Below are 16,685 nucleotides of genomic sequence, written 5' to 3' on the forward strand. Positions count from 1 at the left end.
ATAAATGAAAGGATTATGAATATTAAGACTCAAATTTTAAATTTATTAAATGTCAATTTTTAAAAATAATTATCAATTAATTGAATTAAATTATGAACTAACCATTTTAGACATGTTTGTTTCATAATGGTACGCATATCTTTTCTTCCAAAATAAAGTTCAAGCCCCCTTCTACCAATTATTTTTTTAAAAATATATATATATATATATATATATAAATTTGTCAAATACAAACTTTTTAGCATATAAATATATGCAATCCTCATCCTTTGCCGCATAAGGAGAAAACAAATAAGGGTTAAATATAAAAATGATCCTCAAATTAAATATTTTTTGTTAATTTACTATTTAAAAGAATAAAATTATCAATTTGATATTTCAACTTTCATTTCGTTACTACGTTGGTACCTTGGACAAATGTTGTTAGTCTAAAATGCTTATGTGCCATACACATCCAATAAAATATTGACATATGCAGAAAAAAATCTAGTTAATGCCATATCGTCAATGCCATGTCCATATAAATAGAAATTTTTAAAAAAATTTAAAATTAAAATAAAACTCCAAAAAATTTTAAAAAATTTTAAAAATTTTAAAAATTCTTAAAAAATTCAAAAGAATTCTAAAAAATTTTGAAAACTTCTAAACAAAATTTAAAAAAATTTTAAAATTTATAACAAAAATTAAAAAAAAAACGAAATATTTTTAAATATTATAAAATTATGATAATTTTAAAATTTCAAAAATTCAAAAAAAATTATTAAAAAATCCAAAAAAATAAAAATTTTGAAAATTTTAATAAAAATTAAATTTTCTTAAAATTTTCAAAAAAATCATAAAAACTGAAAATTAAAAAAATCTTAAATTTTTTGAGAAATTTTGAAATTTAAAAGAAAAAACAATATTTTAAAAATTATGAAAATTTTTGAAAAATTCAAAAAATTTTTAAAGATTTTTAAATGTTAAATAATTAAAAAATTTTGAAATATTCTAAAAAGTTAAAAAAATTCTGAAAATAAATATAAAAAACTTAAAATTTTAATAAAAATTCAAAAAGATTCAATAAAATTCTTTAAAAAATTAAAAATTGTAAGATTAAAAAAATTAAAAATTTTCAGAATTTTTTTACAATTTTGTACAACTTTTAAAAATTTTAATTTTTAAAAAAAATTAGATTTTTTTGTTTTTAATATTTTTAATTTTAGGAAAATTTTATTTGGTTAAAATTTTCATTTTTTTGAATTATTCAATAATTGTTTTAAATGTTTGGATTTTTTTAATTTGAGATATTTTTAAATTTTTTTAAGTTTCCTTAATTTTTTTAAAAATTTTTATTTTTTTAAGTTTTAAAAAATTTTTAGAATTTTTTAAAATTTTTTAGAATGTTTATAATTTTTTAAAAAAATTTAGAATTTTTTGAAAATTTTTAAACTTTTTTATTTTTTTTATAATTTTTTAAAAAATTCTAAATTTCGTAAAAATTTTTAGAATTTTTTAAAAATTTTTTAAAATTTTTTTTAAAACTTCTTTTAATACTAATGTGACATTGATGATGTGATGCTGCTTGAACTTTTAACGAATATCAAAATTTTATTGAATGTTCATATAGCATCAGTAAGTTGACTGACAATATTAGTTTTAGGTACTAAAATGAATAACGAAATAAAAGTTAGAGTACTAACTGATAGTATTATTTTTTTAGGTATCAAACTGATGGGAAGTGTATAACTTAAAATTCATTTTTATATTTAACCAAAAAAAGAAAATGTTATCAAGTAGTTTAAGACTTTTATCTTCAAAGTCTCGTCGACTTGGACTCTTGAAATTGAAAGTATGAGATTTATTGGGGGGGGGGGGGGGGAAGAATTATTTTTCATTATGTAATTTAATATCACATAAAAAAAATAGAAGGAAGAAAACTGGAATAAAGTAGGGGAAAGGATGAAGAGGAAGAAACCCAACAGCCAACACACACATACACAGAGGCTCCGAGGAGATCATATTGGATTGATTGTTACAAATTGTTATTATTATGATGAAAGAGCTTAATTAGGATTGTTTTCCCCTGCATTTTGGCAAACAAAAATATTGATTTAGTTTTCAAATTTGAATGTCTGGAAATTGATTCTTTTGTAGCCATAGATTCAAGTCTCTTGTTTTCCATAATTGCCATTTGGAATACTCCAAAGACAAATTTGAATGGCAAAGACACTGTGAATTAAAGAAGATTACAACTATATATACAATATGAAATAAAATACTTATCCGTAAATCCAAAATTGTTTGTGCATTTGAAGATCAAGATACTCTTTCAATTAATTATTTGACATTATTATTACATTCAGAATAAAAAATTCAATAAATTAACAATCTAACAAACTAATATATATATATATATATATAATTAATTAATTAAATTAAATTAAATTCACACATGATATAAAACAGGAACCTCAAAACTTTAATGATTTCAAAACCTCTTTCTTAGCATCGATACCAAATCTCATTGGTATGAAATTCTAATTTCATCTATGATATATATATATATATATATATATATATATACTTTGGCAATTTAATTATATGCCATATAATTAAATCAATATTTGGGGAAAATATATGATGTTTTTGTAGGGCAAAATGCCTCCGCCCAAGTCAATGAAAATATGATCAAACGATTAATTAATCATACAAAATATAACAGTTTAACATAATTTGATCTAACCAACCTATATTCACAAGTGAAAAAATATCTACTAATTATTGAGAATTACAAACATACATTAAATCAATCTCACTCACTATTAATTCTTATAGACCCTCTCAATCTCTTCTAATTTTATGGAATATTATCAATCCAAACAAATACATACCTACGAGTACTCATACACCATACTTATGTGAACTATTTAATTCTCTTTTAGTCTATTTAAATATATACACATATAAGGACTTTAATTTTCTGCGGTCCTAAAGGGTATCTACCTAATAAAATCCTATAACTTTCTTACATTTTTTTTCATGTCTAATCTTATAGAGACTCTAGCTATTTATAACCATACTAACTAGACTATTATGCATCCATTTTCTTTTAAAATTTTTCTTTTGCAAGTCTTTTTATCCATTAAATAATATTTAGCCAATCTTAAACAAATCTCTTATGAGATTTGAGTTACTATTCCCAATAATCTCCACCTTAATTTAAATTACATCAAATTATCAATTTTATACTAAACATGCTTAGCCTGTAATAGAAGTCTCGTAACAATTTTCTTTATGTGTCTTTAAGTTGCATGCAAACCGTTCTTCAAAATACGAACTCAAACTCCTTTCTTGAATTGAGCTCATTTGGGCTTGCTTCTTTTCATATCTCGAACCTTCAATTCTAATCACTTGTAGAAATTACGACAACTTTGATACCACTTGTTAAGCCAAAATACCCTAATCTAATCAAATATTCATGTTAGCGGAAGCAAAACCAAATAATCAATTAATTACACAAGAGATAATAATTTAACGTGATTCAGTGTAATTGATTTATATCCATAAATAAGAAAAAAGATTTACTAATTGTAAATAATTATAAACATATATCAAATCATTCTCACTCGCTATTAATACCTATAAACGCTCTCAATCTCTTCAATCCTATGAAGCATTTCAACCTAAACAAATATACACCCATGTTCACCCATGTATTATATCTATGTAAACCATCTTATTTTCCTCTAGTTCACTCAAACATATACACCTATAAGATTGTTAATTTCCTATAGTCCTATGGAGTCGTATGAGATATTTATCCAATAAAACCTTATAATTCTTTTATATCTTTTCTCATGCCTAATTTTATAGAAACTCTACCTATTTATAATCATACTAACTTGACTATGAAGAATCCATTTCTTTTTAAATTTTTATTTTACAAATCTTTTTTTTCATCAAATAATATTTATCCAATTTTAAATAAAACTCTTATAAAATTTGAGTTACTATTTTCAAGAGCTTTTATATCGATAAATTCCTATTCATCTTCAAATGGCCTTTGGATCCCAGCTTGGACTAATTTTTCTTTCTAGTATAACATTAATGGTCGTCCTGAGCAGAAACAAAAAATCAATGGTGAAAAAGGGACAAAATACTTTCATTGATCAGGATTCTAAATGCCAATTTTCAGTGCATAATCGCTGACTAGACAACAAATGGATGAGTTTTGGCTACACATAGCTTTTTATTATTGACACAATTAATGGTCAAAATTGGCAATCTATGGATTTAGTGTGCTGAGTAGATTGATTTGTTCTTTTATTTATTAAAAAGATGCTTTACTTGAACATCAAGATATATATCTAGCTATGTATTGAAAGTGATTGTAATATATCTTGCTATGTATTGAAAGTGATTGCAAGATCGCTCGTGAAAGAATTAAATCCAAATCAAGTTTGAGATAAAAGAAGAGATCGTAAGAATTTAAAATTTAATTTATTTGGTTCATGTAGTATTTTTAAAATATGATGTTCAGTAAATTTAAATTTAAATATCATTACATGAAATCATTTCCCTGTTTTTAGATTTTTTTTTTGTATAATAAAAAGATTGAAAGTGTTACAATCAATCCTTAGACGAAAAAAAAAAATTATGTTACTCTTACGACCAGCTAATTGAGGATTCAAGTCAATTTTAAATTCTTCTCACATTCAGCATCAATATTTATGGCAGATTTAAGCCAATTTTTTCAAATGTTCTTATTCCCTACAAAAATCATCCATATGTGCAAGCTGTTTGGAGAAAAAGAAAAAACATCCAGAAGAAAAGATGCCTGTTTTTTCAATTTCATATCTTTTATATGTTGGCTTTCGCTGTTACGTGCAACTGGTATTCAATTTGCATTAGGAATAATTGACCAACTGAGTCCAAATTGTTTTAACCCAAAGTAGAATGAGACTTTGTATTCCTAATTTGCTTTTTTTTTTTTTTTTAAATAATCAATCACTAAAAACAATAAGCATAAACTTTTGACATAACTTTCAAGCTCAAAATCAATAAAGTATAATGGGTTTCCTATTGCAACAAAATTGAAGTATAGCCTATGCATATGCAATGGATTGGAATCAATAATATCATATTCTCATTCACCATTGTTATCACTTAAAAGTAAACTTTTATTCTTAAAACCATTACCTTTACTCCCCCCCTCCCCCCCCCCCCCAGAAAAAAATAAAAATAAAAAACATCCATTGCCTTTACTCACATAATTCTTTTGCTGATGCAATCCATGTGATGCATATTAAGTGATCAATCATGTATATTTACATACATGTTCCAATATGCATGCATTAGAAAAGCAATATGAAGAATATAAAGCCGAATAATTGAAGAGAGCAAAAGACGCTGGAATTTCACTGGTACATAATGATTCATTTCAATGGTTGTGGGAAGCGATTCTTATCGCACCACCATCATCACCGTCATGTCGTTTTATATTGAATCCTTAAAGGTTTAAAGATGAAATGACATGTTGTTGCAATAAAGATATTTGCTTATCAACCGTTCAAATAAAGCATAAATCAGTTGATTATCCTAATAAAAATAGATTTTATAGTTTTTTTTTTTTTCACAAATTCCGTTTCACATTGATCAATTCAAGTAAACAAAGATGCTTTATCACTCAATCAAAGAGTTGGAAAACCTTTTGGATTGAGTAATTAATCACTCTATTTGATAGCAACTTCAGTAGGAATCTTACATGATAGTAGTCTTAAATCACTGAATTGATTGGATCAAAAAAATTCTATTCAAAAGATAATAAATTTTTCATTAAAAATTATTAAGTATTGAAAAAAGAGAAAAAAAAAGGCTTGACATCCCTATTCCCACGTGAGTTTAAACAAGTTGTTTTCCCAATGATATTGGATTCTCTATATTACGTATCTTTCTATGCAAAGAAAGAATCATTAATATTCTCCAATTCTACCTTACAACAACAACAACCTTGGTTGTAGGTGCAATTATAAATAGTTTATAATCCGTTTATGCCTTCAAACACCACATCGAAAAAAAAAAAAAAAAAAACTCAAAGTCTCAACCTCCATTCAATTTTCTAAACAAAAAACATGGCTCAGCTTTCCATCAAGAGCTTTCAGCTCCTCAGGTTAGTTTTTCTTACCCTTGTTTTCTTACCATTTTACTTAGGTTGACATGGTTGAGGTTCTTTGGTTCTTTTGGTTTTTGATATGATAAATGATCGTGGGATCAATCGTTCTTGTTTTGTTTTTAAATTGTTGTAGAAGATCTTATGTGGTTGCTGCGGAGAACATGAAAGTGCTACCAGTGGCAGCTTTTATGAGGAAAGAAACAGATTTGAGGGAAGAAATTTCGGCAGAGCAGAAGGAAACGTTTTGGATGAAAGATCCGAAGACCGGCAACTGGATTCCAGAGAATCATTTTGATGACATTGATGTTGCAGAGCAAAGGGAGAAAGTTCTTCCAAAGAAACAGAAATAAATTTCGAGAAACTTGAATAGGAATAATTAACGTGCAAAGACTTTTAAGTTATAAGCAATAGGCATAGCTTTGGCTGATAATGTTAAGTAATGAAGCTTCTGCTGATAATTTCTATTACTATCGACTTATAAATATACTTGCGTTCCTGTTGTCCATGCTAGTTTTGCCATGCAATGAGGCTTCTACGTTAATCACATTGCGTTTAGAAATCTTGATAATCTATGTAATTGGTAAATTCCAAGAATGCAGTTAAATTTAGATTTTAGAGATGTCCATGGATTGAAACAAGCCAAACCATTGGCCTTTTAAAAACCCTACCCAAGATCCTATTTGTCAATCCAAGAGATCCAAAATTTTCAAAATTATATATTAAAATTTTAATATTTTAATATTTTAAATATAATTTTTAATTAAAAATATTTTTATCAATAATATAATATTCCAAATCAAATTGGGTTGAAGTCAAGTTCGAAAATCTCTATCTAACATCCGATCCAAATCAGACCAAACCCACGTATCTAGGAGTAATCTCACATGTGGACAAATCTAATTAAATTTCCTTTTGTTTCTGTTTATTTTAGTTTTTATTAACCAAGCCACTGGATCCCATGCTATAGATTCCCAAAGAAATCTACAACAATAGATAGGTGAGACAAGTTTCACATACAACAATAGGGTGAGACAAGTTTCATAGCAAATTCAAATTTTAAGAATCTCTCAAGACATCTTTCTGGGTTGATTGATCACCAAGCTTTCACTTTTCCAATTTCAAGCTCTCTCGAATGTGTTTTCTGGAGACAACATATATAAAATATTTACTATTTGGCATAAACCAGTCCAGAATTTTAAAGCATTGAATGCAAAATTGTCTATCATTTAATCCTAAAATTTTAGCGGCGAGAAGAAATTTGTAAACAAAATTACATTCAAGCGTCACTATAGATATAGCTGAATAAGCTCACCACTAACCACTGAAGGAGTAAGAACTAAGAACACCCAAATCAGTAAAGAGTAAAGATATTAGGAGGAATGTAATCTCGGGCAGATGTTTTCAATGGGGCGTCAGGCAGGACCCATATCCTTTTGGTCCAATGATAAAGACGGCCGAACTACAAAGAAAAATATGACATGTGAGTATGCTAGTCGCTAATCCAAAAACCCTCATTTCTATTCTATATCCATTCTTTCTTAGATATGTTGCATATAGGTTAGTGGCGGATACATTATTTTTTTTTTTCCTAAAATCATTGGAAAGCGTCCACTTATAATTGGTGAGTGGTAGCGGGTGATGAAACTTTGTGCTGTTTGTGCTGCATTGGAGCTAGGCGGCAGAGGCCAGGGGCTGCCGCTTGCTGGGTCCTGGCCTGGGTGCTTGAGGGCTGGGTGGGTTGAAGGTAGAGGGTTAAGGAGTCAGAGACAGACCAGAGAGGGGAGACGAGAGTGAGGAGAGTGAGAAAAAGAGTGAAAATTTAACATTGGGTTTTATTTAGAAGAATTAGGAATTGAAGAGGAATAGAACTTGAGAAGAAAAAGAACTAAATGACCTGAGACAAATTTGGGTTATTTTTTTATTAAATATTTTATTTTTATTTAGGTGAAAATTTAAAGGAAAAGGTAAATGATTAATGAGAAATGGGTATTTGATTTTTTATGATTTAGATGAAAATTTAAGTTGGATTTTAGTTCTTAATTAGCTGGATGTGGAGTATAGTTAAGTATTGAAAAAATATGTTCATGAAATATTTTTGAAGTGTTCATATGAAAATTTTTTAAGTGTTTAAAAAATTTTAAAAGGTATTTAAAAGAAAATAGACCTTCAAAATTTTTTAAATTTTCTATTTTAATGTGTTAATGTATACCTCACTTGAACACTTGCATCCTCCCCTGCATATAGCCTACAGGATAATTTCCGAGTTGAGATACTTGAAAAAGAAAAAGAAACGAAGCTTTAATCACCTTGTAGCTTTCAGCAGCCACATAAAAAGGTTTGTTCATGCTATGCGCCATCAAGGCAATCTGGTATGTCGGTAATCGGTATGTCCCCAATCCCCATCATATTTATGTATGATACCCCCACTTTCAGCTACTCCACCAGTAGCATCCAGCCCCAAACAAATACCATATCCACCGCCTCATCCATAGTTTATGCCATAGCGGAGCCTATTAGAAGCTTTACAGGAACATCAAGCTTGTCCAGCTCATTAGATAATCGTAATCCTGTTCTGTCTGGCATTCCTTCTGTCTTACAGCTGCTGTCTTCAGAACTTGTAGAGCAACTATGGAAGAACCATGCACCAAAATGGTACAACCATCAAATATAAAATCTTGACTATGCATTGCAATAATCCTACTTGCCTGCAATGTTTGGCAACAATGTTTTTCACAGGGATGAAGAAGAAGAAACCCAGCACACACCCAAAGGCTAGGAGGTGATCGATCATATTGGATTGATTGTTAAAAGTTATTATTATTATCATGAAAGAGCTTAATTAGGATTCGTCTTCCCTATATTTTGGCAAACAAAAGTATCGATTTAGTTTTCAAATTAGAATGTCTGGAAATTAATTCTTTTGTTGCCATGGATTCAAATCTCTTATTTTCCATAATTGCCATTTGGAATACTCCAAAGACAAATTTGAATGACAAAGACAATATGAAAGAACATTGCAACTATATATATATATATATATATATATATATATATATATATTTATACTATGAAATAAGATATTCATTTGTAAATCCAAAATTATTTTTGCGTTTGAAAGTACTTTTTCAAACAATTATATGACATCGTTATTGCATTTAATATAAAAAATTCAATAAATTAAATAAAGTAATAAAAAATTAGAGTAAATTCATGCATGATATAAAATTTGAATATTGAAACTTAATGATTTCAAGACTTTTTTTTTTAACATCAAGACGAAATCTCATTTGTAGACGCTAAGGAAGTCTAAATTCATCTACAATCACATATATAGAGAGAGACTCGAGCAAGTAAATTTAATTATTTACCATGATTAAACAGCTCACTTAATTTAATTATGTGCCATCTAATTAAATCAATATTTGGGGGGGGGGGGGGTTGATCTGATTTTATTGGGGCTTAATATAAAAAGATATTATTAATAAAATAGTTCATAAATAGACTGGGATTTAAGAAAAAGGATCGATTGCCAACATAAGCACAAGCGTAATACAAAAATAGAATATAAGCATAAGAAAACACCAACAACTCTACAACCAAGCAACAAAAAATTCATTTCTATCCACCACAACTTTGCTAGTGAATCAACAAAAGAATTAGCTTCCCCATGGGAATAGATAAATGAAACATTTTCAATCTCTACTTTAAGCTTGTCAACCATTCATTCCATGGCCTTGATTCAGAATTACACAGCTAAGAAATAGTAATCTTCGAATCAGATTCAACAATCAAGACAAAATTTTTGATAGGAGACATGAAGAATACCTTTAAAGTAGTGTTTATAGCCATTAGCTTAGCAACATTAGAATCCATAATACCAAAAGGTCCATAACATATATAATCCAAGAATAATTCCTGAAGAATTTCTAAGAACATCAACACATCCTACCTGTCCAGATTTGCCTTCAGATGATCCATCAACATTAAACTTCAAAGCATCCCCCATAGGATTTGTCCAAACAATCCCTGTTCTAAGCTTAGATACCATAGTACCAACAGCAATGCTCTTCATTCCATCAACCAATTTCATCCATACATAACCTTCCTTCAATAGCTTTCACCCAAAACATGAATCTCAATTTGATTAGAAAGCAGTTTCATCAAGCATACCACACCAAACACACAGGCACTGATCCTCATTAAAGAAAATGCCTCTAGATCTCAAGAAAGATTTTGAAGGAATACAATCTAATTAAAATCATAGCCCATAAAAAATGTTGAACTTTAGGAGGAACTTAATTTATACTTCCGGATAGAAACGAACCATACCTAATTCCGTCGGTAAAGGCTTAATTTCCGGTAGTGTAAGGGGTGAGGGGTTAATTGTGTTCCAAGGGAATATCTTTTGCGTTTACAATCATTAAGTTTCTTTTCATCGTTGGATGATCTTATGATCCCAACTTTTGTTAATTTTTATTTCTAGTAACATCAATAAATTGGTCCTGACCAGAAACAAAGAATCATTCCTGAAAAAAGGACAGAATACTTTATTGATCTTGATTCTAAATGGCAATTTTCAGTGCATAATCGTTGACCAGACATCAAACAATTGTGCTTTTCTTACTCATAACTAGATTTGGTAATCTAAAATATATATATATATATATATATATAAAAAACAAATATGATATGATTTAAAATTTAAGTAATATATATATATGGGTTTAACAAAATTTAAAAAATATATTTTATATTTTCGACATAAATTGTGACATTCAATTTTTGTTATAAAATAAGATACGAATATATAAATTTTAATATTTTATACGATATTAATATACGAATCACTAAACTTTGGCTTTGATCATTGACACAATTAATGATCAGAATTTGCAATCTTTGGATTTAGTATGTTTGTAGATTGGTTTGTTATTTTATTTATTACCAATATGTTTTACTTGAACTTCAAGATATATATCTTGCTACAATATTTTCAATCTAACTTTAGATGAAAAAAAAATCCATAACTCCTACGACCAGCTAATTGAGGATTCAAATCAAATTTAAAATTCTTCTCATATTCAAAATCAATATTTATGGCGGATTTAAGTCCTTTTTTTTTTTCAAATGTTCTTATTCCCTACAAAAATCATCCATATGTGTAAGCTGTTTGGAGAAAAAGAAAAACCACCCAGAAAAAAAGATGCCAGTTTTTCCAATTTCATATCTTTTATATGTTGGCTTTCGCTGTTATGTGCAATTGGTATTCAATTTGCATTAGGAATAATTGATCAGCTGAGCCCAAATTGTTTTAACTGAAAGCAGAATGAGACTGTATATGCTCCTAATTTCCTTTTTTTTTTTTTAATAATCAATCACTAAAAATAAGCATAAACTTTTGACAGAACTTTCAAGTTCAAAATCAATGAAGTATAATTACTTTTCTATCTCGAACAAAATTGAAGTATAGCATATTCATTGCATTGGAATTAATGATACAATATTCTCATTCACAATTTATTATCACTTAAAAGTAAAATTTTATTCTTAAAAACATTACCTTTACTCACGTAATTCTTTTGCTGCTGCAATGCATGTGCTGCAAACTAAGTGATCAATCATATTACATACATGTTCCAACATGCATGTGAAATAAATGCTCCTATATGCATGCATTAAAAAAGCAATGTGAAGAATATAAAGCCAAATAATTGAGGAGACAAATACACTGAAAATTCACCGGTATTTAATGCTTAGGTGACAAGTGATTTTTATCGCTTCATTGTCATTTCGTCGTTTTATTTTTACGTTGCTAAAATTTAGATATAGGACACTGTGACGGCGCACAAAAATTTCTTCCCAGATAAGTTTTTGTAATTTTTAAGTAAACAAAAATGCTTTATCTCTCAATTCAAAGCGGTGGATAAAAGTATGGATTGATTAATTAAATCATCCTATTTGATAGCAACTTGGGAATTTTATATGATAATAATTTAGGTGATGTTTGATATCAGATGATTATTTCAAAAATCATACTAATTTATATATGATAATTAAATTACCCTATTTAGTAAGTATTTAAATCCTATGTGACGATGGTCTTGAATTAACGAATATGATAAGATTATTCTCTTGAAAAATAATCTAATCTTTATCCAAAAAAATGAAAAACTTTTAATAGAATAAGTAATGTATAAAATTGATAATAATTAATATTAATCATTTAGTATATGAATTAAAATATTTTTGTCTCTCAAAATTATAATCATTTAATATTATAAATTTTTATATTTTCAAATTATTATTCATTGTATCAAGTTCAAAAATAATTTGTGTGCTTTTTTAAACTTTTTAATGCTTTATATATAATATAATAATTTTCTTTTGTTATTATTTTAATAAATTAATTTTATTTTCTTATTCAAATTTTACATAATTTATATTATAAAAATTAATTTATCTATTAATAGATACATTTGTTAATTTAATAATTTAATTATATATATTATTAGAAAGTAAATAAACTTAATATATAAATTATTATCTTTGAACAATATTGAAATCATTAACTTATATAACTATTATAAATAGATCATTATTTTAGTATTTTCAAATAAAATAATGTTTAGCAAATATAGTTATCTTTTTTTTTTTGAAACAGTTATTTTTTTATTTTTAAGAATTAATTATTGTTAGACAAATAAAGTAATTTCAAATAACAAGTAATATACTCATCTTAAAAATAAAATTAGTTTGATAATTAAATTATTATAGTAGTCTTGAAAAATAATAACAAAATCTCCCTTAAATCACTTAATTGATTGGATGGAAAAATTGTACACCAAAAGATAATAAATATATTATTAAGTTATCAATTGCTGAAAAATGAAAAAAAAAAAAAAAAAAAACTTGAAATTCAGATTCCCAAATGATTTTAATCTAGTTGTTTTCCCAAATGATATTGGATTCTCTACATTATAACTATCTCTCTATGCAAAGAAAAGAATCAATAATATTCTCAAACTCTATTTTACAACAACAACCACCTTGGTTGTGGCCAGGTGCAGTTATAAATAATATAAAACCACATTGAAAAATGACCTAAGTCTCAACCTCCATTTAATTTTCTAAACAAAAACATGGCTCAGCGTTCCGTCAAGAGCATTCAGCTCGTCAGGTTAGTCTTTGTTTATTACTCTTTCTTTTTGGTGTCTGTTATCCTTGTTTTCTTACCATATTTATTTCTTAGCTTGACGTGTTTGAAGTTCTTTGGTTCTTTTGGTTTTTGACATGATGCATGATCGTGAGATCAGCCGTTTTTGTTTTATGTTTCTGGTTGTTGTTGCTGTAGACGATCTTATGCAGCTGCAGCGGAGAGCATGAAAGTGCAACCAGTGGCATCAGTTATGAAGAAAGAAACAGATTTGAGGGATGAAATTTCGGCAGAGAAGGAAACGTTTTGGATGAAAGATCCGAAGACCGGCAACTGGATTCCAGAGAATCATTTTGACGACATTGATGTTGCAGAGCTAAGGAAGAAAGTTCTTCCAAAGAACAGAACTGGTGAAACTTTACTTGAAAAGAATAATTAGCCTGCTAAGACTTTTAAGTTTTAAGCCATAGTCATAGCTTTGGCTGATAATGTTTAGTATTGGAGCTCTTGCTGATAATTTCTGTTACTATCGACTCATAATAAATTTACATGAGTTCCAGTTGCCGATGCTAGTTTTGCGATGCAATGAGTCCCATTACGTTTAGAAATCTTGATAATCTATGGTAAATTCGCATAATGCAGTTAAATTTAGAGGTGTAGTCGAGCCATCAAGACCGATCAGTCTTTTAAAGATCCTACTCAAGACCCAATTGGTAGGACTTCAAAGACTGAAAATTTTCAAATATATATTAAAATATTATATATATATATATATATTAAAATAAATAATACTATCTCATTAATCATTAATGAATAAATTTTTTAAAAATATTAATTTTTGTATATTTATTTTAAAATTAACATTTACTCATTAATAAAATATCATTGGATTTATTGATAATATATAAAATTTATATATTAATAATATATCAAATATAAACTCAATTTAATATCCATAATCAGATCGAACTAAGCTCAAACTCAAAAATCTCTATTCAAAGTCTGGTCTAAATGGAGCCAAAAACTTTGACAGGTCTAGTTATATTTCCTTTCATTTCTGGCTTTTTTTTTTTTTTTAGGTTTTTATTAACATTTCACACACACAAAACCAAACCACCGGATTCCATGCTATATATAGGTACCCAAAGGAATCTACAACAATAGATAGGTGAGACAATTTTCATAACAAATTCAGATTTTAAGAATCTGTCAGGACATTTCTCTGGGTTGAGTGATCACCAAGCTTTCACGTTTCCAATTTCAAGCTCTCTCGAGAGTGTGCTCATGGAGACAAAACATAAATCGACTCCACTGATGTATGACCAGCAATGAATTTCAAAGCCATTGAATGCAAAATTGTCACTTGAAATATTAAGCTGTCTGCTATACATTTAATGCTAAAAAATAAGCAGTGAGTATAAATTTTTAAACAAAATTACGTTCAAGCGTCGCTATAAATATATGCTGAACCACTGAAGCAGAGGCTTTGCAATTGCTAGTTTCTTGAAAAATAAGGTCCAGTTCCAGCAGTCCCAGGCCTTTGCCTTGTCAAAAACATGGGCTTCTCAGAGAAGGGAAGTTGGTTCATGGTTGGTGGACCGAAGTACCAAACAAATTACTTACTAATAATTTGTGCCAGTTGGCTCTCCCAAATAATTTGTGCCAGTTGGCTCTCCCAATCTTAACCCTCGCTTATGGTTGGAAAAACATATCGAAGGATTGAAGTTACTACTAGACTTTAGTAATTCGTGTTTTTATGCTATGTTTGATATCTATAATAATATGAATTATTAAATATGAATGCAATATAAATTATAAAACGTGTTTAAATTTTAAATATAAATATAATATGTTTAATATATGTATTACATGTGATATGACATAATTAATTCATTTAAATACGATACGAATAAATATGAATAAAATGAATATAAATAAATAGACACGACTAATACAAATATATACGAATTAACACAAATAATATAAATATATATAAAAACATGATTAAAATAATAAATAATTATAAATTATCTATCATTTACAACTTAATAAATTTGACATATTAATAATATAAAAAAGTATTTATATATTAAAAAAATAAAAAAATTTAATACTCATTTAATATGTATTTAATATATATAAATTTTAATTTATATTACATAACTATATTAATTTTTAGTATCAAATTTAAAATGATAAACTATTGAAGATTAAAAAATAAAATAATAATTTATAGGATTAATATTAATATTTTATTGTATTTATATTATTAATATAAAAAATAATTTTCTAATAATTATAAATGAATATCATAATTAAATGTTTAAAATAATTTTTATATGAAATTATATAATTAATTAAATGTCATAATTAAAAGATTAAGAATTAAAATAATCTTTATATGTTTATATTAAATTAAAATAAATATAAAAAATGTGTTAAACGTATTAAATATATTAAATGTATACTCATATGACAAGATTAAATTAAAAATTTTATTCTTATCGTGTTACGTATTTAAACAAGTCAAAACATATTCAACACAAATTGTGTCATGTCGAAATTCATATTGACATGAATAAATACGAAACATATTTTTTTAAAATACATATATCATTTTTTTGTGTCATTTTTGTGTCGTATCATCATGTTGAGTTTGAAATAGTTAAGTCTAATTACTATGATTGAGGAAATTTCCAAGGCTTTTTCTAGGAAGGTAATCTGATCATTTGTTTCCAATTCTATGATATATCTTAAATGTTAACCCGAGTTTCTATATATAAAATCAGGGCTTAAGTATTAAAAAACCCTAAATTGAAATTAAATAAATATATAAATTCTTTTTATTTTATTGTAATAAATTAAATTTTCAAATATTTATTTTTACTTAATTAAATTTTTATTTGTTAATTTTCATCAGTAATTTTCATTCAATTAGAGTTTATCAATTTTTAAGAGTTTAATTAAATGAAAATAAATATTTAAAAGTTCTATTCATTGTAATAAAATAGTAAGTAAATTTAAACAATTATTTAATTATAATTTATGGATTTTTTTATATTTAACTCTAAAATCTAAGATATGAATCCACAAAAAAAGGATGATTTTCTGGTATTATTAAGGTGGTCCAATAATATCTAGTTTCTAATTAATTTTCATAATATTTAATTAGGGCTCCCTAATTTTCCACTAAAATAGGAAAGAAAAAGACTTTTGTATACAAAATTCTGAAAGTTTTATGACTTTGTTTTATTCACAACCAAAGAAATATGTTTGTATTCAATGGACTATGAAATTTGAATGCTTTGTTCACAAGTAAAACTCTTTGTTTTCTTTAATGAAAAAAAAAATTACAAAAATATTTGCTTTCCCAAAAAA

At 26.8% G+C, this 16,685-nt stretch overlaps 2 protein-coding genes across 3 annotated transcripts; both read left to right on the forward strand.

The window, feature by feature from the left end:
* The first annotated feature begins 6,026 nt into the window (after positions 1–6,026).
* Positions 6,027–6,773, forward strand: LOC111278839 (uncharacterized). 2 transcript variants are annotated; one of them, XM_022865506.2, is made up of 2 exons: positions 6,027–6,151; positions 6,288–6,773. In XM_022865506.2, the coding sequence occupies exons 1-2, from the start codon at positions 6,114–6,116 to the stop codon at positions 6,502–6,504; spliced, it is 255 nt and encodes an 84-aa protein (XP_022721241.2). In that variant the 5' UTR covers positions 6,027–6,113; the 3' UTR covers positions 6,505–6,773. The 2 variants fall into 2 exon arrangements, with proteins under 2 accessions (XP_022721241.2, XP_089621265.1); XM_089765139.1 differs by having other exon boundaries at positions 6,031–6,151; positions 6,291–6,773.
* A 6,446-nt stretch (positions 6,774–13,219) lies between these two features.
* On the forward strand, positions 13,220–13,953 carry LOC111278334 (uncharacterized). Its single transcript, XM_022865007.2, has 2 exons — positions 13,220–13,331; positions 13,506–13,953. Exons 1-2 carry the CDS (start codon positions 13,294–13,296, stop codon positions 13,744–13,746), a joined length of 279 nt encoding a protein of 92 aa, XP_022720742.1. The 5' UTR covers positions 13,220–13,293; the 3' UTR covers positions 13,747–13,953.
* The last annotated feature ends 2,732 nt before the right edge of the window (positions 13,954–16,685 follow it).

Source organism: Durio zibethinus, chromosome 8, assembly GCF_047325235.1.
Source record: "Durio zibethinus cultivar Kanyao isolate XHJ-2024 chromosome 8, ASM4732523v1, whole genome shotgun sequence".
Taxonomy (NCBI): Eukaryota; Viridiplantae; Streptophyta; class Magnoliopsida; order Malvales; family Malvaceae; genus Durio; species Durio zibethinus.

Coding starts and splice junctions, on each gene's coding strand:
- LOC111278334 (XM_022865007.2), top strand. CDS start 13,294: ATGGCTCAGCGTTCCGTCAAGAGCATTCAGCTCGTCAG. Junction 13,332..13,505: donor AAGAGCATTCAGCTCGTCAG/GTTAGTCTTTGT, acceptor TTGTTGCTGTAG/ACGATCTTATGCAGCTGCAG.
- LOC111278839 (XM_022865506.2), top strand. CDS start 6,114: ATGGCTCAGCTTTCCATCAAGAGCTTTCAGCTCCTCAG. Junction 6,152..6,287: donor AAGAGCTTTCAGCTCCTCAG/GTTAGTTTTTCT, acceptor AAATTGTTGTAG/AAGATCTTATGTGGTTGCTG.